Here is a 27,644-nt window from a genome sequence, read left to right on the forward strand (position 1 = left end):
TGCCACATCGTATCCATTCTCACATGAATCTGTATCCCGATCGGAGATCTAGAGTCTAGGTTGCACGGTGGTTGCAGATGACGGACTCGGACGGACGAGCGCCCCGTCACAGTGTACGCTGACTCATACAATTCCGGCCAGGTCACATGACCAACAACCTCTCCCATCGTCACCAATGCACCTCATCGCATTAGGTATCGAACAGCCAACCGCCGCAACACATCGCAACAATGGCCGGTCCTAGCAAGTGTATGCCCCCCTATTCACGTAATTGAAAGTCGTCGCTAATCGTCTCAATGAAGCCCTGGTCCTTGACCCGGCCCTGCAGAAATACTACGGTACGTCTACTGCACTCCGACCGATCACACCGCATGCAACGCTCCTAGCTACCACCGGCCGGAGACAACGTCACGAGAGATTGGGAATGAAAATGGCAATTCGGGAATACTAATGATGGATTGTGTACAGAGGTCACCACAAACCGCTACAAGCACTTCCGCTGGACGCCCCGCACCGCATGGCACTCGCTGCTCTACATGGTTCTGATTCCGGCTTCGTTGGGCTATGTTGCTTATAAGTCTGATGTGCGTCCTTTCCCAATTATTCGGATTCAGATGTGGAGGATAGAGATAGAGGGTGTGAGTGAGGGATTTGGAATGAAAGGGTATGCTAACGGTTTGATTCGACTACAGGGCAAATATGACCTCCGTGGAAAGAGGAAGGGGGATACCATTGCTGAGTGGTAAGGGTGAATCAATGGGTCTCTGAGGATGAGCGAAGAGTGGTTGAGATGCGATTGAGATGAAATTGAGGATTTTGCGTTCTGGTGTGCGGTTCGCTGGACGCTGTAACTATTACTAGAATATACCGCATCGAGTCGTTTGATTTTGTCACTGCACTGTACCGCCTACCGGGGTGTTGAATGTAAGGGTATCGCTTTATGCGGTAGGTATAGGGGAACTGGATTTGATGCCGTTAAGTTCATTGGGACGTAGTCTTTCCTTTTTATATCAAGATAAGTCCTCCTTCTGAACTCCATAGCCCTAGTATACATACTCCCTAGATCGTAGAGACTGCATAAATCAGAAGTACAAGACCGACCCTATATCACGTCTAGTACGGCGCCCACCCCCCTCCTCTCCTCCCACCCCCAGACCCACGCCCATTATCCCTATCAGGGACCCTCTCCCCCCGTCTCCAATCACCAGGCGGAATCCTCTCCCCTCCAAGTCCGCCCCTCCCACCTCCCCTCCCGCCACGTCCACCCCCAAACCCATTATCGCGGAACGCCCTCATCCCACCACCAATACCACCCCCAAGGCCCCTCCCACCAGACCCGCCCGCAATCGCCGGCGCAACTGAACCATCCTCCAGCGGCGGTAGAATCGCACAGTCGACGTAGTCACCGATCACGAAGCGCGCCTCCTGTAATGTCTTCTCTGCGTCGTTGCCCTGGAGTCTGAATGGGCCACGCCCACTCCCACTAGGTCCGTTCCGTGACGACTCTTGTTCTTCGACGCTTTCTCTCGGCCCGATAATCACACTCCCTAGCTCTTTACTTAGGTATCTCCCCCGCGCGTCAGGTCCCATTATCGCCGCGCCCTTGGTATCAGGGTATATAAGGCGGAAGCACAATCGCGTACCGATCGGCGGATCAGGGAGCATAGATGGAAGAGAGGATGTAAGCAGCTGCGAGAGCTCGCGCAGCGTGCATGACTGCCAGGTGTAGATTTGGAGATGCGCTGGGAGATTCGCGGCGGTTGGTGGCTGTGGTGGAGGGGACCGCGCGCGGATAGAGTTTGGTCCGCTTAGAGGACCGCCGAATGAACCTGAAGATGATGAGTGTGAGGAGATGTTTGGCGCAAAGTCAGAGAGATTGTGGTAGGCGTTTTGGCGGTAGAAGAGCTTTAGGTGGAAGGGTGTTGTTGATTGGCGGTCGATTTTGGGTTTGGGGAGGTCGCGGGTGGACATCTTGGTGGGTTAGGTTGAGGAGAGAGTGTGTTGTAGGGTATAGAGTAATATTATGAATGAGCGAGTGAGATTAAGCTCATTTCAAGTGAATGAGCCTGGTGAAGTAGAGTGGTGTTGAAGTGGTGGAGCGGTTGAAGTTGTAGGTCGAGGTCGATCACGAGAGCTCTCGACCCTCGACCGCCGCCGGAAACATCCCAGCCTGCGATATCCGTCCAGACTTACACTTCCCCGACAACTAATTGCGCCCCTCTTACTGAGTGCATCCTAGAAAAGTCCGCCTAATAGTCCCTACACAGTGCATACTGCACAATCCCGTCACCATGGACTTCGCCGCCCTAATGTCCAAAGAAATCGACAAAGCCAAAGGCCCAACCCCAAACTCCGGCTCTGACTCCTCCAAACCACAAAAGAAATACACCCGCCGCGCAGACGAAGAAGCCGCCCGAATAGCCGCCTACAAGGAAGACCAAGCGCGACTAGAAAAAGAGCGCGAAGAGCGAGCAGCGCAGAAGCGCAAGCTCGAAGAAGAGGAAGCAGACCGGCGGCTTGAGCGCGAGGAGAAGAAGCGAAGACTCGCTGAAGAGTCCCGACGAAAAAGAGAGGAGGAAGAGGCAATCAAGGAACGCGAACGGAGGAAGCGGATTGGATTACCTGAGGTGCCGGTCACGCCTAGTGAGAATGAGAATGAGGGGGCGCCCGAGACTCAAGGAGAGGGTGGAGAGGAGGATATCGGAGAGGAGGATCTTACGGAGAAACTGAGGGAGTTGGGCGAGCCTGTCCGGTTGTTTGGGGAGTCGCATAAGGGTCGTTTACTGCGGTATAAGAAGCTGCTTGAGCGGTCTCTTGAAAATCAGAAGATGTCTGATGGGCCGATCCCGTCGACGCTAAAGCCTGTTCCTGAGGTTGAGATGAAGATCCCAAGTACGGTCCCCAAGGACACTGAAGGTCGACAATTTCTATTCCGGCAGCTGGCGTCTTATTTCAACATGGTTTTGTTCGAGTGGGAGCTTGCGCTGGCGAAGCGCGATGTCACGGTAAAGCAGAGCCTGCAGGGACGACAAGCGTACAATGCGATGGTGCAGTCGCGGGAGAACATGACGCCTCTGTTTCGCAAGTTTGAGAAGTCGGATATCGATGACAGCGTGCTGGAGCATATTGTTGAGATTATACACAAGGCTCAGCAGAGGCGATATGTTGATGCTAACGATGCCTATCTTCGGCTAAGTATCGGAAAGGCGTACGTCCAATTTATTCCTCGTTTGAAAACGCGCATTGCTAACGTTCTATAGAGCATGGCCCATTGGTGTTACCATGGTGGGTATTCACGAGCGTTCGGCGCGAGAGAAATTGCACCAGGGAGACAAGCAAGCCCATATTCTGAGTGACGAGAGCACTCGCAAATACCTCCAGAGTATCAAGCGGTGTCTCAGCTTTGCTCAAACTCGTTGGCCGCCAGACGACCAGCTGCAGATTATGGGTTAGGCGCAAATGTGGAACTATGAAAATGTCTCGATGAACCAAAGATCCCTGCTATTGAGCACTTATATGCAATTCATATTTAGCCGCCGAGCAAACGGCCAAACCCTTCCGAATGTGAATGCGAACTATACAAAGAAAATAGACTCTAGGTCTAAATATATCTATACAGCATGAACAATGGATATGCAACTCCAGAACCAATTATCCATCTATATTACCTCCAAATACCCATCAACCAAGTCCATAGTCCTCGGGGTGCATCTCTTGCAGGTCGTGATGTTGCTACCGCATGGTTGTTTCTGTCTGGGCATATTTGGCCACCATTAGGATACACATCGTGCCCGTCGATGCCATGCATCACACCTATATTCAATTCCTGCCTCGAAGCAGGCGTTGAGGTGCGTTCGGTCTGGTGATCCTCGGTAATATCGTTGATCAATCTTCCAGCAGCCTGAACGCAACTCCCGTATGCGAAGCGAATGAGGGAATCCCCTGTTAAGCTGCCGATAATGAAAACATCTTTCGAAACTTCGGCGTTTCCAATAGCTTTAGACCGCAATGTCTGTGCGGATATTGTAGCATTCACCTCAGTTCCAACATCTGAGCCGATGACCTCACGCAGGAGGCTTTGATCTAGGTAACCAAGACTGCCCCGTCGACCGGTGGCATATACCATTCCGCGCACGTACCGGGTTTGTATAGAACCGTCAGGAAGACGAAGAGTCACAATCGCACCGTCCTTCTCCTGCGTCTGTACATCAATGATCTCGGTATTTGGGAGCCCTTCGTAAACGTCGGCCCAAAACCGACTTTCCAGGAATGGAGAGGATGTAGTCCGCAACGGTTTGATGCGTTTCGATGTCTTCGGCTGGGCAGCTTGAGCAGCTCGTCGCATCAATCGATAAACACCAGCGTATTCGGGGTACGCATGCTGATGGCAACCGCGCAATGGCGACGGTCGGTTGTCCGGATCCCATTTAAAGATATGGATAATTTTTTGATTCTCCGGTGCAGATATGATGACGTCCGCTGCCGAAAAGCCGGAACCAATGACCAGTAGTGGTGTTTCAGGAACCGGCTGAAGGGATGCAAGGGGTCTAATGAGCGGGCAAGGCTGCAGCACCTCGGAAAAGATACCGCTGGCCAGGACTAGGTGTTTGCAGCGAATATTATGTGATTGGAGAAAGAACCCAGTTTCCTGTCGCGTGATACCCCATACGTTCTCGTTTGAAGAAAAGGCGTCATCAATACCGACGGCTTCCGGATATGCTCGAAAATAGTCTGCCGTTTCCTGCCGGCTAGGCCGGGTGTACGCGGGAAGGTCTTTGCCAGTGGTTTTGCGGTAATGGTCAGCAAAGGAATATCCAGGCAGAGAGAGCATCGAGGCATAGCTCAGCGTCTGGATTTCCCAGCTCGCGGGCATCCGATTCTCAGTCCATTGCCCACCGGGCCGCAGCGCATTACCAAGCACCTTGTGCGGCACAGCTTTTTCTGGCTCATATAGCCACTCCACATTAGTCACGCTCTGCAATTCTTCAACGTCGACACTTGGTCGAACAAGCGTATCCAGTAGTACGTTTACCGGAAGAGCTTGAGTGGAGTATGAGAGGCGGGATGCGGCGAAGTGCTCAGTCAATGCATCCACGTCGGCTCCCAGAAGCGCCGGGGCGTCCTTGAGCTTCGCGTGCAGTAACGGGTCGGGATGCGGATGCTGAGATGAATAGTATGGGAGATGGCCGTGAAGTATGTAAGACAGGATCATGGCAGACGGCCCGTTGCCTGGAGAGTCCCGGAGTCAACAAGGATGGCCATTGGTGAACCCGAAAACACAATCTTTAGGTAGCCAGCGAACCGCAGGCAGCCAGCTATGGCGACATACCGATGATAATGGTGTCAGTGTCCATGGAAGGCTTATATGTGAGTACAACCCCGGTGCAATCCGGTCAGCGCGGGGCATGGGCTACGCTGAGGAGAAGTGCGGAGAACACAAAAGTCAAGGCAAACGATCGGAAACCAGTACTGCCCTCAAGCGAAGGGAGGGTAACTGGACGGCCATCGAGAGATGTCGTTACATTAGGAGCAAAGTTCTATAGACTTGATGGAGGATGGGAGGATTGGGGGATGGAGAGAGGCGGAAGTGGGAGGCGCCATGGGATCGGGGGAATGCTGACAAAACAGGGACTTTCAAGAGGAGCTTCCAACGGGGCCGTTAACCAGAACAAGATGCGCACGATATCTTGACAGGCATTTGAGGAGTCCGAGGACTGGATTCGGGTTTGGTGGGAGCCCGGACCACGGACCACAAGAGTGGGAAGCTTCCAGCGAGCCGCGACTGTTCCGGACTGTCATGGGGGACAAGTACGACATCGTCCCATCGCCCTCGAATCATGGTGGCCGTTGTAGATTTGCTTTTTCGTCTATACTAAGCAATGCGATTCAGCTGAACAGCGGCCTCGAAGCCGTCGTTGCCGGTGGTCTTGCAGCAAAGGATCGCCAGAGAGTAAGAATGAAGTCACTGTTTTTGCGCTTACAAATCACTTACCGCGGGGTTTGTTGCTAAAATAGGAAGGTAGGGCTCAGGGCTGGCATTAGTCAGCTATGAGACGTGCCTTCCCGATACGGACAAGGCTGACGCGTTGGCCTGAGGCCCTGAGCTGTCCCCGTCCTTCGAGAAGCAAGTAACATACGAACACCGGAAGGACACAATAAGTGGCTCCCTTGTTGCCATGATTCTCTCACGCGACCGCTCTTCACATCCGCTGTAATCGCTATCCTGAGGCTGCGCCGCCGGAACTACGAGCGGGCTGGCAGACTGCCTGCTGATACAAGATGTACCATCTAGCCAAGTCCCTCTATATGTACGCCACGAGCAAAGAGGGTATGTCGCAGGCTAGCAGTAGCCGTCCACATCTTTGCTAACGTCAATTTCGTCTACTAGAGTATTCCGTCCTCCTCCTCGGCCTAGACAACGCAGGCAAGACCACGCTCCTCACTCAGATTAAAGCCCTCTTTCAGCCTCGCCCAGAAGGCACGCCCGCACCCAATCCTGGCAAAACTGTGCCTACCGTTGGCCAAAATGTCAGCACGATATCCTTACCGGATATGTACTTGAAAATCTGGGATGTCGGGGGACAAATATCAATGCGGAACCTGTGGCAGAGCTACTACTCCAGCTGTCACGCGATCGTCTTCGTGGTGGATAGTACGGACGTCGGTCAGAATCCCGACATCACACGACTTCCTTCTTCATCAGCGACGGCGGCCGCAGGCAGTTCCAGGAAACCATCAGTTTCAGGACAGGGGTTTGGGTCGGGGAGACTGCCGGCGAAACGGGATACCGATGGTGACACCGACGCTGACGGCGACGCCGAAGATGACAGCGGGACCTCTTTCACCGAACAAATAGCTGGCATTAACGCCCCCGGCAGTGATTTTGGTCGATTAGACGAGTGCCGCCAGGTTCTAGAATCTGTGCTTCGCAATGCCGATGTTGCAGGCGTGCCTATCCTCGTGCTTGCGAACAAACAGGACAGAGAAGATTCCGTGGAGGTTGTCCGGATAAAAGAGGGTTTTGTGCGGAAGGTATTCGAGGGGGAGACGGGTGGTGTTGTGCGCGATAGTCGCGTATTACCTATCAGCGCGCTTATGGGATCTGGGGTACAAGAGGCCGTCGAATGGGTTCAAAGTCGGGTAAAGTGGAACAAAGAAGGAAGGCCACCTGTGATGAGGTGAAATGCTCGACAGTCTTACTGTTGGTTCTCGGTTTATAGCATTTTCTGTTGCATAATATCCTGTTTGGCGCTGGGGGTTGTCCTTTTTTGTTCTGCTGCGAAGATACCTAGACAGTTCGTCATGTCCCGATTCTCTTCAATTCATGAAGAATACAACTCAAGTATATCCTAATCCAACACGCTACAAATACTATCCCCTAACAAATAAATTCATACCAATGCTTAGTTCGGCCACGGTTGCCCGAGCGCCTTGCTCCTGATCCGTCCAATTCACCTACCACGGTACCATCATGCCAACGTCACCCCGGCGTGCCCAGAAGCCCACAGACCAGAACACAAGCTGAAGTCATCGTATGCGCCAAGAGTCTACCGAATTGTGTAACCAGAGCTATGAGTTGTTGTATGATCTGATAATGAAGTCAACCACGACCGCTTGACGTCACGTCCAATCAACTCATTAGGGCTACGCAGAATACAGTACTTGGTATATAACTGCCCATCCAGCTCTCGAGAATGGCATTCCAGAACCAAGAAACCATTAACTCATCTATCTCTGCCCCAGCAAACTCCCTCCTTCCGAGAACTCCAGAACAAATAGAACATTTACTACCACGACCACAATGAGCCACATCAGCAACCCCCCAAACAACCAACAAGGCTTCTTCCAGCCCGGCAAGCAGGGAACCGGACCAAATCAGCAACCTCATGGTCCCCTTGAAGCAGACAAGGTGCGCCTTACCATACGTCCTACCGCCACATGCATCTTGACTTGGAGTCGAATGACTAACACCAACCCAACCACAGCACTCCATCGGCACAAAAGCCACCCCCGCCGACCACGCCCCAGACTTCCACCTAGAGACACACCCCCCCGGCACCGCCCCCGCAAGCAGCTCCTTCCAACCAAACCCAATCGACCACTCCGGGGAACAAGGCGATAACCCCAACGTCCTCCGCAGCCACGGAAAGGAAGGCGTGCGGACGACGGCCGAGTCGACGCTGACCGGCGCGACGTCAAAGGATGTGCACCAGCGGGCCGGACACCCTGGGTCGGGCCAGACGAGCGCGGAATTGCGACATGATGGGCAGGCACATAGGAAGAATCCCGGCGGTGGGATTGAGGGGGCTGTGAAGGGGGTTAATGATGAGTTTGGGACGAGGACGGATCAGCATCTCGCTAAGAAGCCGACTGCTTCTGGGGGAAGTCATGGGGGTCCTCAGGACCAGAGGGCTTGATTGAAATGGTGATTAAAATCTGCGACTTATGAGATGAATGTTATTTCAATAATGATATTAGCATAAGAGTGTACAATAACATGACTTGAGTATAATGGGTATCATCGTGACTGCGGCCGTAGGAAGGAAAGTGCAAACTAGGAAATGCAGTGTTATGAGATCAACCCGAGACGCTCTTTTTCGCCTTTTGTGCCGTTGCCGTTGCCGTTTGCCTCATTGAGCTTCTTCGGCCAGCTCCGGGCGATGTCAATGTTCGCTCGGGGAAACCACATTTCGAGAAAGGTGTAGAGGAGAAAGTCGATCACAACGCAGAGGCAAAAAAGCTTTCCTGCCCAGACTCCGCAGCCATAATATCGCTTCAATCGGTCGATTAAACTGAAGTTGCGGACCCTGTCGCCGGCTTCCTGGATTTCCCCTGGATAATACCCGTAGAATTCTTGCGGACTGATATCTCCCGAGATACCCTTGTATACACGCTCCGTACGACGCGCTACATCGGTCCATGAGTACATAACTTTCACCTGGTCGTGAAATCGTTCTGTACGAACTTTGTTGGATCGTAATGCGCTGATCGCTTTGCTGGTAGCCAGCACTATGTCGTCTTCCTCTGGCTTCGCAAAAGTCGTCATATGTTGAGGGAGCACTTCGGGAATGCCACCGACACGCGTACACACCACGTATAGCCCGCAACTAGCGGCCTCAACAATGACAGTTCCGAACGCTTCAGTCAAACTGGGGTGGAGATAAATGTGACCTCTTACCATAACATCGCGGACTTCCTCATGTCGAATAGCACCGATCATTTCTACTTTGTCTTGCAGGACATTTCGTTCTAGCATTTGCTCCAGGTCGATGGCCTTGGGCCCGGAACCGGCAATGATAAACCGTACATTCGGGTGGGATGCAAGGATTCGCGGTATGGCAGCGATTAGGAGGTCAGTGCCCTTGTTGTAAAAGAGACGCGAAATGACAACGATGGTGATGATGTCGTTCGGACCGATTGGCCTTGGAGGAGGCTGAATCTGTGGTGCAACGCCAGACTGCCGTTCATTTGACCGCGCAGTGGCGTGTATCGGTCGGAAATTCTCCGCCACAACGGCGTTGGGAATGACAGAGACCATCAATGGGTCTAATGATGCTCGAAGCACGGTGTTTTCCTTGCTGGGTGACATCAGCACGATTCAGTCTGCGCTTCTCGAGCGTTTGAGCTTACCAAGTATGACTGACACAAATGACATGATCAACATCACTCAATGTGAACTTCAGTAATTTGTTGGTCAGAATCGACCCTGCGTCGGCGAATCCGAATAACGAGTGGTCGGTAAATGCAGTCCGCAGGCCCATTGTCCGCGCATGCAGAATTGCCTCGTGACAGAAACTGCTCAAGCTTTGATGCCCGTGGACAATCTGAATTTGTTCTCGAATCACGATGTTCCGAAAGATCGGGAAAAAGGAAAAGACTGTTGGCATAGTCGTCTCTCGGTAGATGACCAGAAATGGCACATGGTACACTTTGAGTCCATTGGTTAGGTACCGGACACCCGTTCGACCTTTATAGGCATGAGTTATGATGATAACTTTGTGCCCGCGGTCGATGAGTTTCTAGCATACAGTGAGCATCTATCAATATAGGGAACAACATGGGCACCTTACCGTCGACAATTGGTAAATGTGACTTTCGACCCCACCTGCAAAGGTCAGTAATCTACCTTGCAAGCGCTATGGGTATTTGCGACCAACCTGGTTGGGGGAAGAAAAAGTCACTGACCATGCTGGGGGATATAGTTAGCATACATAGTGTCTCGGCCAAGCTTCGGAGGACTTACGCAATGTTGTAGGGCATGTTGGCGATGATGACAGCCGAGGCCTTATAGTTGCAGCGGTCTCAACATATCACTCAGATTGTGACAGCTCTAGAGGCCAATTGCTGTCCATCTTGCACGCAGCGATGGCAGTCAACAATGATGCATTGCTGTAAAAGGAGACACGCTTGCCTTGATGCTGTTGACGATCTGCAAGAGTCCAGACCCTGGCGGTGTCCAGGCGGTGTGAATTCTGCCAGATTTATTCCCCGCTAAAATAATTTGGAAGAAGCTTTTTTGAGACTACGAGAAGCTGCGACCAGCTGCTTAACCCGGGCATTCGCGCCGGAACTACCTCGATCATGGCCGGTGATCGCTCAGGTAGCCATGATGACTCAATGAAAAACGCGTCTCCTCCCACGAGCGGAAAGAAATCCCACAAGAGGAAGAGAGATCTCGATGGCTCCACCCTCTCTTCATCTACCCCGACCAAAAAATCGAAGAAAGACCGGAACGAGTCAGATACACCCGTCTCTGATAGGAAAAGCAAGAAGAAAGAAATATCCGGCTCGGTCACCGTTGATAAGCCCCCGAAGGACTCGACCGATTCGAAGAAATCGACCAAGAAGAAAAGTGCTGTTTCGCCGATCAGTGATAAAACGAGACCAGCAAGTGACGCCGGCATCAAAACGAAGAAGAAGAAATCAAGATCGGAGAAACGAGATTCTCCTCCTGGAGATAGTGACGCAGATGAGGAGGCTGCGGGTTTGAAGGAGAACAACAGCAAAAATTCTCCAAAGGCGAAAAAACACAGGCGTTTGCAAACTACGGATCGGACAGCGGAGGATGGCCATTCGAGTCGAACAAAGAACAAGTTTGCAGGTATCTTATCGAAATTTGAAAGATCCGCGAAGGTAAAAGAAGCAGCAGCGGAGAGAGGATATCAAGAGGAAACCCCTGCTAAGGACGAGAATGCCGCCGAACCCGTCGTAGCGCAGGGATTGGCGCCAATTCCTCAGCCAGCACCCGTTCTGGAAGAAGCTGAAAAGCCTACTTATTCCTCGCTTCCAGCTTGGCTGGCTAACCCTTTGAGGACATCGGCAGAGACGAGAACCAAATTCTCTGACCTAGGAATAGAGCCCAAGCTTCTTCGCGTCCTCTCACAGAATGGTTACAAAGAGGCCTTTGCTGTCCAGTCCGCCGTTATTCCTCTCCTTCTAAAGGGACCAAACGGCCACTCTGGAGACCTTTGTGTATCAGCGGCTACCGGTTCGGGAAAGACACTTTCCTATGTCCTTCCTCTTGTTACCGAATTAGAGCAGATTCCAGCTCCTAGGTTGAGAGGACTTATAGTGGTACCGACTCGGGAATTGGTCAAACAAGCTCGAGAGGCTTGTGAATTTTGCACGGCAGGGACGGGTCTGCATGTCGGGTCTGCCGTGGGAAACGTTGCGATCAAGGATGAGCAGCGAACGCTGATGCGCGCTGATCAAGTCTACAGTCCGACTGATGTCGAATTACGGCAGAAAGCGCAGTTGACAGCAGACGAATGGACCGAATTTAGTCTTCAGGACTACATCGCTAATACGACCGACTTGGGCGAAACACTACCGGGATACGTCCATAAGGTAGAGCCCAATGTGGATATACTTATTTGCACGCCCGGTCGTCTTGTGGACCACCTTCGCTATACAAGAGGCTTTACCTTGAAACATCTTCAATGGCTCGTTATTGATGAGGCTGACAGATTGCTCAATGAGAGCTTCCAGGAGTGGGTCAATGTCGTTATGAACTCATTAGACGCGCGCAAGGCTTGCGGAGCCTTTGGCTCAACTGGACAGTTTTTGGCAGACCTTGGCCTACCTTTGCAGGTAAAGGAGCCTAGGAAGGTGATTCTCAGTGCTACGATGACCCGGGACATCTCAAAGCTCAACTCACTTCGGCTTGCTAACCCTCAATTGGTCATCGTTGGGGCTGACCGAGGTGCCACAGGGGATGAGAGCGGGGTGATTGCCTCTGCAGATGAAAGGTTTACCCTCCCAACGACACTCAAAGAATACTCGGTCGCTGTTGGCGATGGAGCGCAGAAGCCATTGTATCTTTTGCGCCTTCTCTTGGACGAAATCAAGCTTGTTGTCTCATCGTCTGCGAAGGCTTTAAGACCTGCAGCATCCGAATCCGATGAAACCAGCTCGGAAGGAACTAGTTCGGATGAGACAAGCTCAGACGACTCTTCTTCTAAAGAGTCCAGCTCAGAAGATTCCGAGTCTGGATCTGACTCCGGCTCTGATACCTCGGAAGATAGTTCCTCAAGCGAGGAATCAGACTCATCCTCAGACTCATCCGACAGTAGCTCGGAATCTGACTCCGAAGCCGAGGAGCCAACCAAGACTTCGTCGAACGGCCCACCTCTACGGAATACAGTGCTGGTCTTCACCAAATCATCTGAATCAGCCTCACGTCTCTCTCGTCTTCTAGCGTTACTAGAACCATCACTATCTGGCTTAATCGGCACCATCATCAAATCCAATAAATCTTCAGCCTCCCGCAAAACGCTCAGTGCTTATCGCCAGGGCAAGCTTTCCATTATCATTGCCACGGATCGTGCATCGCGTGGTTTAGACCTCCAGTCTTTATCACACGTCATCAATTACGACGTCCCCGCCAGCATTACAACATACGTGCACCGTGTCGGCCGTACAGCGCGAGCAGGCAAGGAAGGATCAGCATGGACTCTTGTTGCTCATAGAGAGGGTAGATGGTTCACGAACGAGATCTCCAAGGGCGCTGACGACAAGATCACTAGGGCTACAAAGATTGAAAGGGTTCCTATCAAGCTTAACAACATGAAAGAGGTTAAGTCTAGGTACGCAGCTGCTTTGGACGTCCTCGAGAAGGAAGTCAAAGCCGTTGGGACAAAGAAAGGTGCGCATTAGGAAGGCTATTATATTCCGTCACATTTATATAGAGTTATCCAATCCACTCATCGCTCGGCGAGGAAATGCTTTCGCAAACCAGTCATCCTTCATACGCCCTGGAACTTTCTGAAATATCCACGTTGCGTAGCCAGGAGTAAACTTCGAAGACTTGACACGCGGCCCTCAAGCCGGATCTGCGATCCTAAACTCTACAACTGACTACCTAAGACCTCCTTTCAAAAGCACTTCCTTTTCCTCTGATCCATACATCCTCAACATCTAGAAACAATGACAACTATCACCACCAAAGACAAGGGCAAAGCCCCCATTCGCCCTGCGACCCTGGCCCGAGCATGACCAGAACGCCCAAAAACCACGCCCAGGACATGGACGAAACCGCGTTCGATTCACCACCTATCCTTCCCGTCAAGTCCGCAGCCAGATTCAAAGACAATAGGGCCAAGGAAGACGGCAAACCCCCAACTCAGACCATAGTCCAAACAAGCCCAAGCCCGGTGACGGCAATCATCCCGGGTCTTTTCCTCAGCACGAAGGCAGAAGCTCTTGACGAGACGCAACTTAAATTGGCAAACGCCATTGCAGTTCTTCTTACGACCATGGCCGCGGACTCATCAGCGACTACTACCAGCGTGTCCATATCGGGCCTTCCCGGCACAGACAGCAACCGCAAGGTCATTCAGCTCAAGGACTGTCAGACGCAGGATCTGCTGAAGTATTTTGCTGAGATCTCTGATTTTATTGAGCGGGTTGCGCCGAGGAGGTTGAGGGGAGTTTCTCGTTGAGGGAGTTGGAGGAGGAGCATCGGAGGGAGAAGAGGGAGAAGGAGGCAAAGGTTCAAGTCTCCGTCTCTAAGGATGTAAAGGGGAACAGTGTGGATCGTGGATGTGATGCTGAAGCCAGTTTATCAATTTGAAGATGGAGGTGTGGCCGAGTTCGCACCTTATACGGCAGCTTGATATTTGGGCACAGGTCGGGTGGAGGGTTTGGAGGGTGGATAAGAAGGGGAGGACGGTGAGGAAGCAGCAGTATGAGGACTTCCTGGTTGGGCTGGCTACGGCCCTGGCGTTTAATTGTGTATATGGGCCTGTTTGATCTTTATGTTGTCACGATGTCTACTTATTTCTTTCACTTTTCACCGCTTGGCTTCTAATCTTTTTGAAGATTTGTTCCAATCTTGACTCGTTTTTTGGGATTCTACCTGGAACGAATATCAATTTCTTTGTCCTCTCTATACATAAAAAACATGAGCAATAACGACAATCAAAGGCGCTATCAAAGAACGACTGTAGGCGCGTCGTTAGGCAAAGCATTCTAGAAGAGTAAGAATATGAAACTGCCCATGGATCTGAACACCAAAAAACCCCATGAAATCAGTTGAGTGTCTCTGGTGCCAGTGCCGGTGACCTAGCACGATGTAAAGTTATACGCCGGTCTGCTGAACCACCGCCGTTGCGGTACGTCCATAATCGACTGAGGGATCCGATCCTGGCCCGGGGTGGCGGAGAGTGATCAGTTCCCTCGTATTCTGGGAAACCTACCTCCGTCTGCATAAATTCATTATCCTTGCTAGCCGTAAGATCATTTGCAAGCGGGAACATTGTGCCCAGGTAGTGCTGGTTGAACATATGGCCAGAACCTTCTCTGACAAACACTCTGCCCATAAAACGGTTTGGTATATCGGCAAAGTTCAATACCCCCCAGCGCCCCACAAAGTCTTTCGAGTTGACATAGTGCTCAATGTGCAGAATGGTACTGTTATTTGTTGCACCGAACTGCGGGTCCGGGGTTGATCTGAACGGGTTGTTGAAATGGTTGGCGGCATTGCCGAAGGTATAGATCTCGAGTTTGCGGAGACAGCCTTGATGTATTTCGTCAAGCAGCCAATCTACAATTAGACCTGACTCGATTGCTCCTTGACTGTGCGCTATCAAAACTACCTTGGTGTAGTCGGGGTTCAATAGGGCAGCTCTGAGATGGGCATACCCGTCCCGGACATCCTGGGTTGCATAAGAAAAGTCTCTCTGAATCAGGCATTGGATGATATCGAATACAAGTCCGGTCCTGGGAGATCTGGCTTAGTATTTCAACAATAAGCCATGACTAGCGAAGCCTGGGACATACGAGGGATTGTGCACGCCGGTGACTTTCCTCCCGAAGGTATGGCCCAGGCGATCGATATTCTGCTGCATCCATGTCCGGCTACAAACCAAGATATTAGCACCTTCTCGGCTCTTCCAGACTTCCGTAAGTGTACTCGCCCACAAGCAATACCATTAATGAAGACCCAATGCTCGTTCTCAAGCTCGGGAGGTTGTTGCGGAGGGTACTCTGAGACCAAGAGTTCGGATCCTTTATTGAGGAATTGATCGCAAAGTGCCTTGTTGGCCAATAAACAACAGCCTATGTAGATGCAGACCCAGGAAAGCGGGACCATGAGAGCAAAACAGATAGGTATCGATAGAAGAAAGAGCAGCTGCATCAAACTTAAAATGAGCTGGAAAAGTAGGTTTCCGATATTGTTCCAGGACAGGTACAACTCATTGAAACGGCCGCCGTTGGCAGGCTTCCAGGGCAGCATCAGGCTTGGTATATACCAAGCACTTTTAAAGACGAGGCGAACATCTTCGCATAAGAGGCCCCATGGTGAAGATGTATAAGGCAGTGGCGTCTCCATTTGAGGCCTGGGACGAAGGATACGGTGGCTGACCATGACGAGGTTAGGACGATTGCCAATTATGAAAAGTAAAGATGGAGAGTTGAGAGCGAGATTAGATTGAGAGTGAGAGTGAGGATAGACAGAGCTGGGCAGGGATGGTTGGAGAAGTTGAGGCGCGTGATGCGGTCACTCTGCGCTCCTTCCTCTTCCTTCCTCTTACAAAGACTAACTCCAAGCGCCAATGTCAAGACCTCCTGCTCTTACCACAATACTACCAGGTCAGCAGTATGCGACAGAGCTGAAACAACTATCATACCTGGAATATCCATGAAAGAACCAGTCCTAGGTCATCCCGCCATGTCTCCTTTGAGCCGGCTGCTTGGGGCCGAACAAACGCACAATGACCTTTTTCACCATCAGAACATCTCTTCAAAGAGATCAAACGAGCTAGAGCTAGACAGAACAATGAGTCAGACAAATAAAGTCAGCTTTCTAGATCTGCGCAAGGATGTTCGCCACCTTTTTTTCTCCTCATACCCTTTACAACCGCCGCAAGATAGTGCGAAAGCAGTCAATATCCCGATGATATACTGCGAAAAGAGACCTGTAAAATGCCCGGATGGAGCTCTCTAATGCTCCTAAGAAGCCAGCAATATCCTCTCGATGCCTGACATTAGTGAAGCCAATTTGAAAGCGCTAATCAGAGTCCTGGCCACAGACCCTCCACTAGACGTCTTTCCCTACTACGAACAATTCACCAACGATGAAATACAGGATGCCATCAGAAGATTCCCTTCAGCACATTGCAAGAAGATGTCAATCTTCTCACCCTCAAGAACCTCTGTACCCACCGCAACCCTGTGCACCACTCACAAGCGCTTGAATCCGTACATCATCAGCCATATCTTCCGGATGATCAAGCGGGAAACAGGAGACCATCTAGATCTCATCGTCGATTGGTACCCGGGGTATCCACAAAACCTTCAGCAGGATGTGAAGGAGGGAGTACAAGGTCTATGATCGCTTCAGGGAATGTGGTCATACCCTGAGACAGGTCATGCTCCCGCCAGTGATGCCGTACGACCTCAGCAAAACAGGCGCGAAGCATGTATCATCTCGCGAGTCTTTACAGATTTAGGGTATCTGCGGAACCTCCGCATAGCGCTCTTGAGCCGAACCCGTGAGCGGTGTTCTTACCGATCACCCAACACTGTTCCAGATCCTTGAGGAAGCACTGAGCCACCGTCATGAAGAATCGCTAGAGTGGGTACTCCAAATCAGCTCACAGCTGTCCACAGCTCTTAAGCGAGCTAGAAAAGTCGCAGCTCATTGCAAGCCCTCGCGCCGGCACTCGCCTAGGTGAAGAGCCTCGCCATAAGCGTAATATTACAGCGTCCGGAATCCCATCTAGCACTAACCCAAATCTCGACCTCCATCCCAACCCCGACTACAAGCGCCGACAAAGTTCGCAAACGATCTACTTCTGCATGCTTCAGGACTCCTTACCGCATTCGAATGCTCACTAACCCCGGCCATGAGACGGAAATCTCAGATTACGATAAACGACAGTCCGAACTCATCCAGGACATACCGGACTTCTATCTGGAAAGACAGTGAACCGTTTTTCTGAACCAAGATCTGGCTGAACATCGTCCATATAGATCATATCCGCCACACCGCAGCAAATTATCAACGACCAACTCACGTTCCTCCTCCGAATGGGAAGACAACTGGGGCACTACAACCATCAGAATCCAACGCACAAGCACAAAGCACCATAAACAGAGTAGTAGACCAGATCGGCGACCTTCTTGTCGATGACGTCGATGACGTCGAGGAGCGCCCACCTAAGCTCAAGGCACAGCCTAAGCCCGATCCAGAGTCCAGCCCTATTTCATCTCCCCGCCGGAGAATCACGATCATGGATTCTCTGAGCCCGCCCGCGTCTAGCCCGTCCTATCCGACAGCAGAAGAATATACTGATGTACTTGAGGGGTGGAGGGGCTTCTACTCCGATGACGAGAGTGAGGATGAGACCAAAGATGGGACGGTAGACGATTGGTCTAGAAAGAAAGGCTGAGGCGACTTCCTGGAGTATGCTCTGGCATGGGGCTAATGAAAACCCAAGGAGACGCTGTAGGCGCTCATACAACATTTTGAGACTATTAATTCTTTCTTTCGGATTCTCACATTGTACTATAATTTGAGCTAAAAATAGTGACACCATATTATACTCTGATTCCGAAGCTGAAGTATGATTAGAATGAAATAAATGAATCGTGATTCTCATAACCACCAAACTCAAACTCGAACCAGCTCAGCTCAACTTCCACTAATTATAAGTATTCCACAGAAAGATATTAGACATCATTGTACAGAGCATACCTAGGCAGCCGTAACGCCTGATTATTAATACAGAGTATTCGGTGCAAACCCAAAAAGAAAGAAGAATGCCCACAGTGCCTAGGAGACGACCTGCAGCTCCAAAAACTGCAACGGTGGGGTTGGACGAAGTGAAGAAAGAGGAGAAAGATGGATGGTACAGGTTGAATGGAGAAGAAAAGATCCGATTAATGTGCTTAGAGGATGTTGCTGGTTACGCCATGGTTGACTCCCTTTAGCGAGTCGACGCTCGGGGACAAGCTAGCGGTTTTCTTGCGCAGACGTGTTCGCGCAGTCTTGTCGGTGGAGTCTTCTGGCGAGACAATCGCAGCATCTCGGCTGGGCTGAGCAAATTCAGATGCGCTGTTGTCCGCGTCTGATTCTTGCTGTGGTGTTCCTCCGCCAAGTTGTTTTTTAGCGGCTTCCCGAGAACGCTCGTAGCGAAGTTTGACCTCGCCCTTCCATTGTGTGTTGAAGAGCCGGTCCCAGAAAGTGAAGAATGGCTGGGAGAAATTGGTCTTAATACCCCAGCTCTGGTGGTGAATATCATGGTAGGCGGCATTGTTGGATGTGGCATGCTGTAGGGGATCCCAAGGGAAAGCGTACCCGCAGTGATCATCGACGGTTTTGATGGTAGAGAAGGTGAAAAACCACATGCTTTGACGGTGGGTCATTCCGGAGGTCAGGAAGCCGATTCCAGCCCCGACGGTGTCCAAGAGGAGTCCTTCAACTGGATGGTTATAGAGAGCGCCATAAGCATACGGGACGTAGAGACGGTGATGACGGGAGTGGAACTTGACTATAGCGGTATTAGCATTGAGCGGGTCGGAAAATGTTGAGGAGCCCGAAACTTACTGTAAAGCCAGCGGTTCAAATGCATCGCACGGTGAAGGAAATATTGCCATGTATCCACGACACAGATACCCCAGGTGAACTGCAACGCAGGGATGAAGTACCAGTAAATGAACGCGGCCAGTGACATTTCCCAGTTGGTAAAGGCGGGCACAATGGTTTCGATGCCGCTTGGTGAAACAACCGACTGGGTAATACCGGGGTAACGTCCGCCCGCGATGGCTCCAGCCAACATTTTGTGGCCGTTCTGAGCCAAGTTCGCGGCAACGCCAGGAGCATCCACCCCAAACAGGGTCAGCAAGTAAGGGATCCCCCTCTGCAAGAAGCGGAGTCGGCGGGCCCAGACAGCTACATCATAATCCTCCCTGCCAATGTACTCTTGATCGTCGAAGTAGGCCATGATAAGACCCGCGATCGTTTGAACGATCTGCTGCAGAACGACATCTCTCACTACATCCCAACGAGAGGCGCGGTTTCGAGTCAAAACTTCGGCCGGAGTGTGTAGACGGTATTGCGGGAATAGATCGTAGACATCGATGGCATGGAAGAACATAGACACAGCCCAGTAGGCGACAACGGGGAGAATTAGAGCAAGTATATTGTCCGGAATGCCATCGACAAGCGACGAACGCGGCGTCAACGTATATTCTGGGAGAGGGGGTAGGTCGGAGACCAAGGTTGTGTTCGTCGCCATTATGAGAAAGCAGTCGGCGGGGAATGCGCAATCAAAATGGGGTGGCAAATGATGGGACCGGGCGCATTCGGTCTCGTAGGTTTGACAATGCACTCGGTGAGAGACGAGCTTGCAGGGCGAGCAACAGAGAATAGCTGGATATAAAGATAAAGAGTCGAGCGAGAGAAGTCGATGCTGCGATCAGAAGGAGATGAGGCGATTTATACTTGAAGGATCAGCCAGCTGACTGTAACGAGGCGGCCCATCACAATCAGGGGATTGCGGGAGTAAGCGGAGTCGGCAACGGAAGGACGGTGGCAATCAGGACGTATTATCGAGTTGTAGTTGTCGTAGAGCTTGAGACGACTAGGGATCGCGGATCGCGAAGGCAGAGGAATAAGAATGGGGTTGAAAAGGAGCGTGGGCAGTCGGAACTGGTGAGGTTGAGAGAGATGCTGGGAGCGGCAACAGAAAAGTCAAGCAAGCCCGACTCAGTGGCACCACGGAGGATAAGAGCTTACCGTATCTGATCGAGGTAATAGTGGTTTCGGTATTGTAAAATACACTAGCTTGGACCCTTTTGCATGGCAGTACTCGGTACGGTACGGTCAGATTCATCTCCTGATAGCAGCCTCAACCTCAGGCCTCAGCACATCTTAAGATCTGGAGATTGCATTGCTTCCAATACTACATCAGACGATAATTCAATGAAGCCCCTGAATTTCAGGTCGTACAATACTCAGATTTCTCATGCTGGAAAGGAAGCTAAATTGTGCCTGAGTCCAGACCAGCCGAAAGAGGCTAGAGCGATTTGCCCCCTCAAAGGCCAAACCAGTACCGCCGTCGAGAAAAAAAAAGACAGCAAAACCCCACCACGCCCAAGTCGCAGCCCGCTAAATAAACCTCAATTTTCCCCCTCCCTCTTGTTCTTCTTCTCCTTCCCTTCTCCAGCCTTGTGCCAATCCAACTCAATCCCTCTTGATACCCTTCTTCCTTCGTTTCTCCTTCGTTTAGGATCTTCCTCCCTCATCTTTCAAAATGATTATCTACAAGGTTCGTCTGCGATCTCTCCCTACTCGACTCTATACCCGGCTCTACCCCACTTCTCAGCGATTGCAAAAACAAACACCCTATTCAACAACCATACATTATCAGACAAAACTGACATTTTCTGTCTCTAGGACATCATCTCCGGTGACGAGCTCGTCTCCGACACCTTCAAGCTCAACACCGTCGACGGCGTGTTCTTCGAGTGCGATTGCCGCAAGTACCTCAAGAAGACCAACGAGGACTTCGAGCTTGAGGGTGCCAACCCCTCCGCTGAGGGTGGTGATGAGGAGGGTGGTGAGGGTGAGAGCGTTATGGTCCACGACATTGAGGACCAGTTCCGTCTCGTCTGGCTCAAGCCCGAGGAGGGTCTTAAGCCTTCCAAGGATGCCTTCAAGGGCCACCTGAAGAGTATGCTCCTCTCCCTCTCTATTTTCGAAGCATTTCAACTAATGATTTTTCTCTTCTCTACAGCCTACATGAAGAAGGTCCTCACCAAGCTCCAGGAGAAGAACGCCCCCGCCGAGACCATCGACGAGTTCAAGAAGAACGCTCCCGCTGCCGTCAAGAAGATTCTCGGCAACTACGACAACTACGATATCCTCATGGGCCAGTCCATGGACGGTGACGCTATGTATGTGTCTACTTATTATTAAAACTCAATGCTCTACTAACAATGTACTAGGCACGTCCTGATTGACTTCCGTGAGGACGGTGTCACCCCCTTCGCCACCCTCTGGAAGCACGGTCTTGAGGAGATGAAGGTCTAGATTCTACGATTTCATGAAGATTATATTTGTTCAACGAATGAAAGAAGGGAGATGGAGAATGCAGTCTGCTACTTGATGGGCGATTGCTATTTCATTTCATAATATATCCTACCTAAGCTCGTCCATATCGCATATTCTAGATCCTATTTGATCAGAGTCACGCATCATGAATTCCATATCTGTTACGCCCCAAACCTTTTCTCGCAAGACGAGCGGCCTTTGCTCTTGTAGAAATTGTATAAGTAAAATTATATGAAAAGTATGTAGCCTAACCTAACCAAAACTCACCACCCGCTTAAAAGCAAACGCCCTATACAAATCAATGAATCCAAACAACGTATGTATACATAATCCTAAATCCACGCTCATGAACAGCCATGACCAGTACCATTCCAATTTGGACTCCTCATCCCATTCCGAGTCCCAGACGCACCAAAACTCCCAGCCCTACTCGTACTCCCCCACCCCGCCCCCGCAGCACCCAAATCCCCAAACTCGAACCCCGTAACCGGGTCCAACTCCATCAACTCATCAGAGACAGGCAGATGCTGGCCAAAGACAGCGTCCCATTGGTCCCAGTCGAAATTCAGGTTCGGGTCGACCATTGATGGTGGGGTTGGGACGTTTAGGGCTGGGATGTGGGAGGACGGGGAGAGGGTTTCGAGGAATGGGGGTGGTTGTTGGTGTTGAGGTTGGAGTTGTGGTGAAGGGGCGGTGGCTATTGGGGGCTGGGAGATTGATGTAGATGGGGGGAGAGTTGGAGGTTGTGGGTGAGAGGGTGAGAATGCTGGTGGTATTGTAGAGGCAAGAGGAACAGAGTGATTTTGAGAGAGAGTTGGAGGAATCATATTTGGGTTTGAGGGGACGGATGACGTGGCCATAGCGTGGTCGGCAGGTGATGTAGGAGATTGGGGGATTGTTGAGGGAGAATGGAGGGTTTGAGTATGTGGCATAGGGGCATTAGTGGTGGTCGACATGTCGTAGCGTAAGGGACTAGATCGCGGCATAGGAGCATTGGCACCAAGAGTAGCGGCAATACTCGGAAGAGCTTGAGAACGCGTCATCCTGTAGAACATCTTTGAGAAGTCCAAGAGTTGCTCGCGGCTGTGTAGTGGCTGTAGGTACGCTGAGGAACCGGAGTGATAGGGGTTAGTAGCAAGACATTCATCCGGCACAGCTACACCGGCTTGGATCTGTGCCTGTTCGGTCCAGAGCCTCTGGGGATCGAGCCCGGCTTTCTGCCATGCTTTGTGACGTAGTCGGCGGATCATGTCCCACGCCTCGCGGCCACCATCTTTTAATGGCCGTTGGGTTGAGATGCCATCCTCGCCTCCGACGACGCCTCCGTCTGGACCGGTGATCGAGAATATCTTGTCTATGAATGCCCGGGACCTTGGAGCTTCTGGGCTATATGGGCGTTCGTACAGATCAATAAGCATTATCATGGTTGCGTGCATTGGCTGGTGATTCCCAGGCCAACTCCATTGAAAAGGTTGAAAATCGGGATCCGTGGCAAGCGAGATGAACTTCTCCATGAACCCATGGCAATGGCGGAGTGCGCTATTCTGGTTAGCATGCAAGTTACAAAGTAGCAAGATGTACAAACCTTTGCCTTGCAGCTGGCCAAATCCGACTTCTCGCATTTTTCAGGAAAGGCTGATATGCAACGCAGAAAGCCTAGACTCCTGTGTTAGTCAACTTCAACCAGTGATATCACGAGTACTATTTACCTTGTCAGCATAGAGCCTTAGAACTATACGCGCCCATTTGTGAAAGGATACAAGAATCGGCGTATGGTACTGCTCAGTGCATGTGGGAGCTGCGTTGCCAGGAAGCGCCGAATCAATGCTCAAAGCTTCAGTTGGAGAGCGCGAGAAGGACCAAGATCTGTTCGAAGCGTTCGAAGGTATATCAGTTTGTTTAGCCTCTGGGATACGCTCAACTATTGAGTTGATTTGTACTTGGAGATCAACAAGGATGGATCTCAACTCTTCCATGTCTCGCCGTGTTACTGGCTTGGTTCCAAGTTGGATCTTCATTATTCGACGAACGGCGCCTGTCAAAGGTCAGACTTACAGCCAAGTGAGCAAAACTGGTTGAAACTTACGGGCCATCACATATTTGCCTGTGGCAGCCAGGTAGTAGACATTCACCATGGACGTGCCGCCACAGATTGTCGGGTCATCAGGATTATCTCGAGGCCGCAGCCCGGATCGAACCATCCTCTCGTATTGCTCAACTTCAGCTGTACCCAAGAGCGTGTCTTTGATTTCACTTGTCTCCCGTACATCCCAGAAGTTCTCATCGTTCACCAAAGGAGGAAGCCCGCTTGACATTGAAACAACGCCGTCCATATGCACAATATGCCACCACATTCGCCGGCGAAATTCTGCCTCCGATGCACGGATTCCGAAGTTTGCGGGATCACGATGGAGGCCCATAGTCTGGGCAACTCGCATGGCTAGACTGACAAACAAGCTGCTGGTCAACGGCTCTTCCTCCTTCGAGAGTATCGTTTGCACGATTAGGTAAGCAGCCAGCCCTTGTAGAGATGGGCTGCGCAGGAAAGAGGTTTTGGCCAGCCATCGCGTGACCTGGTCGTTGTATGCCTTTGAAAGGGCAGCACGGGTGGCGCCATTGAACTCGGCTTTGATCGCTCTTAGGGAGACTGTGACGGAACCACCATGCCAAATTGCGTACAACAGAGGAATAAATGACGGGTCAGGGCACGACTCCCCAGAATAACTACTAGAGTCGTACCAATCCCAGAAGGCATTATAGTGGTTAAGGATGGTTGGCGGGTGAACCACGGGGCTAATAGCTTGAATTCCAGACATGAAGCCCTTGTAAAGAATGTGACTTTGCCGCTTGGTAGGTATATAGTCAAGCATATCTGGCTCAACCACTTTATCTTTCACGGAAGGTGACCCATCCGATAGGAACAGGATAGATCTCTGAGATGCGTCCCCAGTTGTTGGTCGCTCGCTGACAGTAGCGCCAGATGTGTCAGCCGACGGTATCCAATGGCGCGTTGTCGTATTTTCCACGGTTTCTTCAGCGTAGCCCTCGTTGTCACCAGAGGTCTCATGCGAGCGAGTTTGGTCTCGGAGAAATTGGTTGAGATCGTTAATCTAAAATCATTAGCCTCTGTGAGTATCACGTAGCCATGTAGACCGTTACCTCGTGAGATATATACGCCCAGAAAGTTGTTCCGACATATCTAATAATTCATTAGTTGAGGATATCCAAGTGGGAAGGAAGGCATACCGTGATCTTCCATCCTCCAAACTGAGGTGCCCCAGATTCAGAGATCCCACCGGATCTACCAGGTCAGTAGCATGCCCCGCTGGTATGGGGAATTCATCACCGCTCGAATCGGCCGCACGGCGCGGGCTATCAGGCGCAGAGATCCTATTCGGGCTAACCGTCTCTACTTTAGGAGGTACCTCCTGAGCTGTATCCTGAGCCAGCAGCTGTTGGTCCGCGGGATCCAGCGGCTGAGACGTCTTGCTAAGTCTCTCAATCATCGACGTGAGCTTATCCAGTCGCGCTTCGATGCCTTTCTGCTCAGAAGGTCCAGCCTGCCTCAGACGACCGTACATCGACTGCAAATCCTCAATATCATCCTCAAGCTGCCTCGAGGTCTCCCGTCTCCGCTTCACACCATGCCCCCCGTCCTGATCACGCTCACGCGCACTGCGCGCGCCGCCATCCTGTTGTGACGCCGGGTCGTAAATACACTCTGTCCCGTTCTTCGCGCAGTTCCCGCAGATCGGATGTACCTTGTCGCATTTCACTTTTCGTCTCCGGCAGGTGTGGCAGCTGTAACTGGTGCGGTTCCGCGTGATCTGGCGACCGGGGCCCTTTCTGCTGGCGGGTTTGGACGCGCTCGACGGAGCGACAGCTGGCTCGGCAGCGGGATCGTATGCGAAGCGGATTGGGATATTCGGAAGCCCATCTGGGGAGGTGTGGGCGGTCGGACTGGGGTTCATGGTCCGTTCGTGAGCGCAGTGGCGGGGGAGTTCGTTCTCCGATTCATGGATACACCGGTGTATTCGGAGCCCCTCATGGAAGGCGGGGTAGCAATGCGGGTGTCAGATCTCGAAAGAATAGATTCTATCGCGAGCGACAACAATTAAACTGCATTAGCGGGACATTAGGCCTGGTAAGCTGGAGCAATGCAGGATAGAAGAGTGGCAGCGATTAAGTTGGAAAGTATGGAGAAGCCCGCATCAACGGCCGGTAATTGTCGGCCAATGAGACGCCCCACAGTTCGCTTTCCCATAAGCATCACAAGTATTGATGTCTTCAACCTCGTGCATGGCGATATACAAAAGATAAGAGCATGAGTGTGGGGTTTACCAAATATTTAGATATTGCTTCCCAGCTGAGGGCTAATTGCAATGGATCTCGCATACAGCCGGGTTGGTATCAAGAGCACACGCAGACAGCAGACAAGCCTCTACCTGAAAACACAAAAAGACCAGAACAGAACGCCGTTCGCCAATGCCAATGCCAATGCAAACCAGACATATACACTGCCGCGCATGCCAATAGATAAAGCGGCGGTCGCACTTTACTCATGCTTTGCCCTTCTTCTTATCCTTCTTCTTCTGGCTACCTCCCGATGACTCGCCGCCTCCCATCATGCCGGCCATATCGGATAACCCCGGTATTTGCGGCATACCGGGCATGCCTTGCATATTTTGCATCTCGGCCATAGCGTCCTTCAATGGGTTGTCGCTGACTCCACCACCACTGTAAGCAGGGGAGTGTATAGGTAGAATCTTGCCGATTTTCCAACCGCGAGGGGCAGGAGGGGCATCAGGAAGCTTTTCGGGCATCGGAAGTCCTCGAATGCGTAGACGGTAGGGCGATTGATCGGTAGTGGGGTGGGCCTTTAGGTATTGAGCGACGAGAATATAGAGATGATGTTCTGTCAATCATTAGCATTCGCTCGCTCGAATAGAGCACTGAAGATGCATCTAATATAGCGGCATTAGGGATATGAACATACTATTCTTGATTTGCGAGTTGATCGGACCCCCGCTCTCGTTCTTCAATTGCACACGAACTCGCCCCGGGTTTGCCCAGTCCTTGGGATGTAACTTCTCCGGCTCAAATCCAACCCGTAATCCAAGCATCTGCACGGCGTCGACGATATCCCTCGCCAATGGGTTCTCCACAGCTAGTTCCGCGCCTACCTTTCGGCCCTCTGCGCGGGTTCGCGACTTGTCGAAATATACCGGGTACAAGCACTGGTAAGTCTTCGGGATTTCTCGCTGAGGTTCGGGCGCGGGCCGCGTAGGCATTGCGGATGAAGGAATCGAGGCTCCGGAGAAGGTGGACTCATTGGCGCGGCTTGGGACCAGAGAAGGAGCAACTTCCTCTGGATCTGAGTCGGACACTTCTTCCACTTGGGCGTTGCGGGACATGGTTGTTATGTCGCGCAGACGGCGAGGTTTGTTGACTCGTAGAATTCAGCTCGCAAGAGGCCCTGTTGGTTGTCGGGTTAAAGGGGTGACGTTGGGAGTAGAGGGCGTAGATGTAGTTCTGGAAGTCAAGCATCTGTCCTTTGGTTGTGTGCGGAGGGGTCACCTGACATCCACTTTTCATCCAACAGTCTTACTGCGCTGGAATCCCCTCAACCCCCAGATCTTTCACATCTTGTCCCAGAAACGATTCGAGATATTCTCGATTTTCATCCTGCATATTGCGTATCGAGATTATCGTTTCAATTGAATTATGTCTAGAGATTTGCAGTGAGTCTACTGTGTACGTGAATTCAGGATCCCAGTCAGGATCCGAGAATTTGTTATCGGCGAGCCGGTGACTGCACTCAACTATTGCATCTGCCCTGAGGGTCTCTTCAGATATTAAAGTTCATCCGGAATTTCGGAGATGTCGCGATTCTAAACCGGCAAAGAAGCCTCCAGGGCTTTGCTTCTAGCCAATATGGACTTTGCAGCCATCGCATCGCTGACAGGCACTGCACTTATCATCAAACAAGCAGTCCAAACTTTGCCCAACAACGAAACCAATGCAGTACAGAGTGCATCAGACAACATAGCGGCAATGGAGCCTTATGTTCCTTCTAACACCATTG

At 51.4% G+C, this 27,644-nt stretch overlaps 15 protein-coding genes across 15 annotated transcripts; 7 read left to right on the plus strand and 8 right to left on the minus strand.

The window, feature by feature from the left end:
• The first annotated feature begins 204 nt into the window (after window positions 1-204).
• On the plus strand, window positions 205-1,084 carry BDV17DRAFT_248289 (uncharacterized protein). The gene is made up of 4 exons (XM_073756081.1): window positions 205-249; window positions 303-338; window positions 469-584; window positions 693-1,084. Exons 1-4 carry the CDS (start codon window positions 231-233, stop codon window positions 744-746), a joined length of 225 nt encoding a protein of 74 aa, XP_073620918.1. The 5' UTR covers window positions 205-230; the 3' UTR covers window positions 747-1,084.
• A 29-nt stretch (window positions 1,085-1,113) lies between these two features.
• Window positions 1,114-1,971, minus strand: BDV17DRAFT_285826 (SAP18 family protein; the record flags this gene model as incomplete). Its single annotated transcript, XM_073760778.1, has 1 exon — window positions 1,114-1,971. The coding sequence occupies one exon, from the start codon at window positions 1,969-1,971 to the stop codon at window positions 1,114-1,116; it is 858 nt and encodes a 285-aa protein (XP_073620919.1).
• A 187-nt stretch (window positions 1,972-2,158) lies between these two features.
• On the plus strand, window positions 2,159-3,559 carry BDV17DRAFT_220 (mRNA splicing protein PRP18). Its single transcript, XM_073755577.1, has 2 exons — window positions 2,159-3,208; window positions 3,261-3,559. The coding sequence occupies exons 1-2, from the start codon at window positions 2,292-2,294 to the stop codon at window positions 3,451-3,453; spliced, it is 1,110 nt and encodes a 369-aa protein (XP_073620920.1). The 5' UTR covers window positions 2,159-2,291; the 3' UTR covers window positions 3,454-3,559.
• An 85-nt stretch (window positions 3,560-3,644) lies between these two features.
• BDV17DRAFT_225 (uncharacterized protein) lies at window positions 3,645-5,494 on the minus strand. Its single transcript, XM_073755684.1, has 2 exons — window positions 5,330-5,494; window positions 3,645-5,229 (listed from the first exon to the last, which is right to left on the minus strand). The coding sequence occupies exons 1-2, from the start codon at window positions 5,352-5,354 to the stop codon at window positions 3,665-3,667; spliced, it is 1,590 nt and encodes a 529-aa protein (XP_073620921.1). The 5' UTR covers window positions 5,355-5,494; the 3' UTR covers window positions 3,645-3,664.
• A 523-nt stretch (window positions 5,495-6,017) lies between these two features.
• BDV17DRAFT_248297 (ADP-ribosylation factor family protein) lies at window positions 6,018-7,374 on the plus strand. Its single transcript, XM_073756082.1, has 2 exons — window positions 6,018-6,328; window positions 6,389-7,374. The coding sequence occupies exons 1-2, from the start codon at window positions 6,280-6,282 to the stop codon at window positions 7,180-7,182; spliced, it is 843 nt and encodes a 280-aa protein (XP_073620922.1). The 5' UTR covers window positions 6,018-6,279; the 3' UTR covers window positions 7,183-7,374.
• A 1,105-nt stretch (window positions 7,375-8,479) lies between these two features.
• BDV17DRAFT_239 (phosphatidylinositol N-acetylglucosaminyltransferase subunit A/GPI3) lies at window positions 8,480-10,461 on the minus strand. Its single transcript, XM_073755913.1, has 5 exons — window positions 10,244-10,461; window positions 10,158-10,189; window positions 10,071-10,105; window positions 9,631-10,019; window positions 8,480-9,578 (listed from the first exon to the last, which is right to left on the minus strand). Exons 1-5 carry the CDS (start codon window positions 10,258-10,260, stop codon window positions 8,570-8,572), a joined length of 1,482 nt encoding a protein of 493 aa, XP_073620923.1. The 5' UTR covers window positions 10,261-10,461; the 3' UTR covers window positions 8,480-8,569.
• Window positions 10,462-10,541: 80 nt separating this feature from the next.
• BDV17DRAFT_248310 (putative ATP-dependent RNA helicase DBP6) lies at window positions 10,542-13,287 on the plus strand. The gene has a single exon (XM_073756083.1). It carries the CDS (start codon window positions 10,582-10,584, stop codon window positions 13,153-13,155), a length of 2,574 nt encoding a protein of 857 aa, XP_073620924.1. The 5' UTR covers window positions 10,542-10,581; the 3' UTR covers window positions 13,156-13,287.
• A 203-nt stretch (window positions 13,288-13,490) lies between these two features.
• BDV17DRAFT_285832 (uncharacterized protein) lies at window positions 13,491-13,940 on the plus strand (the record flags this gene model as incomplete). The annotated part of the gene is made up of 1 exon (XM_073760779.1): window positions 13,491-13,940. The coding sequence occupies one exon, from the start codon at window positions 13,491-13,493 to the stop codon at window positions 13,938-13,940; it is 450 nt and encodes a 149-aa protein (XP_073620925.1).
• A 588-nt stretch (window positions 13,941-14,528) lies between these two features.
• Window positions 14,529-15,832, minus strand: BDV17DRAFT_296882 (uncharacterized protein; the record flags this gene model as incomplete). Its single annotated transcript, XM_073763399.1, has 3 exons — window positions 14,529-15,219; window positions 15,280-15,357; window positions 15,417-15,832. The coding sequence occupies 3 exons, from the start codon at window positions 15,830-15,832 to the stop codon at window positions 14,529-14,531; spliced, it is 1,185 nt and encodes a 394-aa protein (XP_073620926.1).
• Window positions 15,833-16,362: 530 nt separating this feature from the next.
• On the plus strand, window positions 16,363-17,160 carry BDV17DRAFT_248313 (uncharacterized protein). Its single transcript, XM_073756084.1, has one exon. It carries the CDS (start codon window positions 16,478-16,480, stop codon window positions 16,832-16,834), a length of 357 nt encoding a protein of 118 aa, XP_073620927.1. The 5' UTR covers window positions 16,363-16,477; the 3' UTR covers window positions 16,835-17,160.
• A 14-nt stretch (window positions 17,161-17,174) lies between these two features.
• On the minus strand, window positions 17,175-17,948 carry BDV17DRAFT_248314 (uncharacterized protein). The gene has a single exon (XM_073756085.1). The coding sequence runs from the start codon at window positions 17,735-17,737 to the stop codon at window positions 17,516-17,518; it is 222 nt and encodes a 73-aa protein (XP_073620928.1). The 5' UTR covers window positions 17,738-17,948; the 3' UTR covers window positions 17,175-17,515.
• A 23-nt stretch (window positions 17,949-17,971) lies between these two features.
• sur2 (sphingosine hydroxylase) lies at window positions 17,972-20,420 on the minus strand. The gene is made up of 2 exons (XM_073756086.1): window positions 19,052-20,420; window positions 17,972-18,995 (listed from the first exon to the last, which is right to left on the minus strand). The coding sequence occupies exons 1-2, from the start codon at window positions 19,740-19,742 to the stop codon at window positions 18,394-18,396; spliced, it is 1,293 nt and encodes a 430-aa protein (XP_073620929.1). The 5' UTR covers window positions 19,743-20,420; the 3' UTR covers window positions 17,972-18,393.
• A 17-nt stretch (window positions 20,421-20,437) lies between these two features.
• Window positions 20,438-21,809, plus strand: BDV17DRAFT_248321 (translationally-controlled tumor protein). Its single transcript, XM_073756087.1, has 4 exons — window positions 20,438-20,774; window positions 20,903-21,179; window positions 21,243-21,402; window positions 21,454-21,809. Exons 1-4 carry the CDS (start codon window positions 20,760-20,762, stop codon window positions 21,536-21,538), a joined length of 537 nt encoding a protein of 178 aa, XP_073620930.1. The 5' UTR covers window positions 20,438-20,759; the 3' UTR covers window positions 21,539-21,809.
• Window positions 21,810-25,755, minus strand: BDV17DRAFT_248322 (putative C6 transcription factor). Its single transcript, XM_073756088.1, has 6 exons — window positions 24,806-25,755; window positions 24,719-24,758; window positions 23,646-24,669; window positions 23,269-23,594; window positions 23,145-23,215; window positions 21,810-23,098 (listed from the first exon to the last, which is right to left on the minus strand). Exons 1-6 carry the CDS (start codon window positions 25,528-25,530, stop codon window positions 21,904-21,906), a joined length of 3,381 nt encoding a protein of 1,126 aa, XP_073620931.1. The 5' UTR covers window positions 25,531-25,755; the 3' UTR covers window positions 21,810-21,903.
• On the minus strand, window positions 25,705-27,388 carry BDV17DRAFT_442 (RNA-binding signal recognition particle subunit SEC65). The gene is made up of 3 exons (XM_073764525.1): window positions 27,383-27,388; window positions 26,556-27,309; window positions 25,705-26,474 (listed from the first exon to the last, which is right to left on the minus strand). The coding sequence occupies exons 2-3, from the start codon at window positions 26,971-26,973 to the stop codon at window positions 26,119-26,121; spliced, it is 774 nt and encodes a 257-aa protein (XP_073620932.1). The 5' UTR covers window positions 26,974-27,309; window positions 27,383-27,388; the 3' UTR covers window positions 25,705-26,118.
• Between the last annotated feature and the right edge of the window lie 256 nt (window positions 27,389-27,644).

The sequence above is a fragment of the Aspergillus undulatus genome, assembly GCF_047715775.1.
Source record: "Aspergillus undulatus strain CBS 261.88 unplaced genomic scaffold BDV17scaffold_1, whole genome shotgun sequence".
NCBI classification, from domain to species: Eukaryota; Fungi; Ascomycota; class Eurotiomycetes; order Eurotiales; family Aspergillaceae; genus Aspergillus; species Aspergillus undulatus.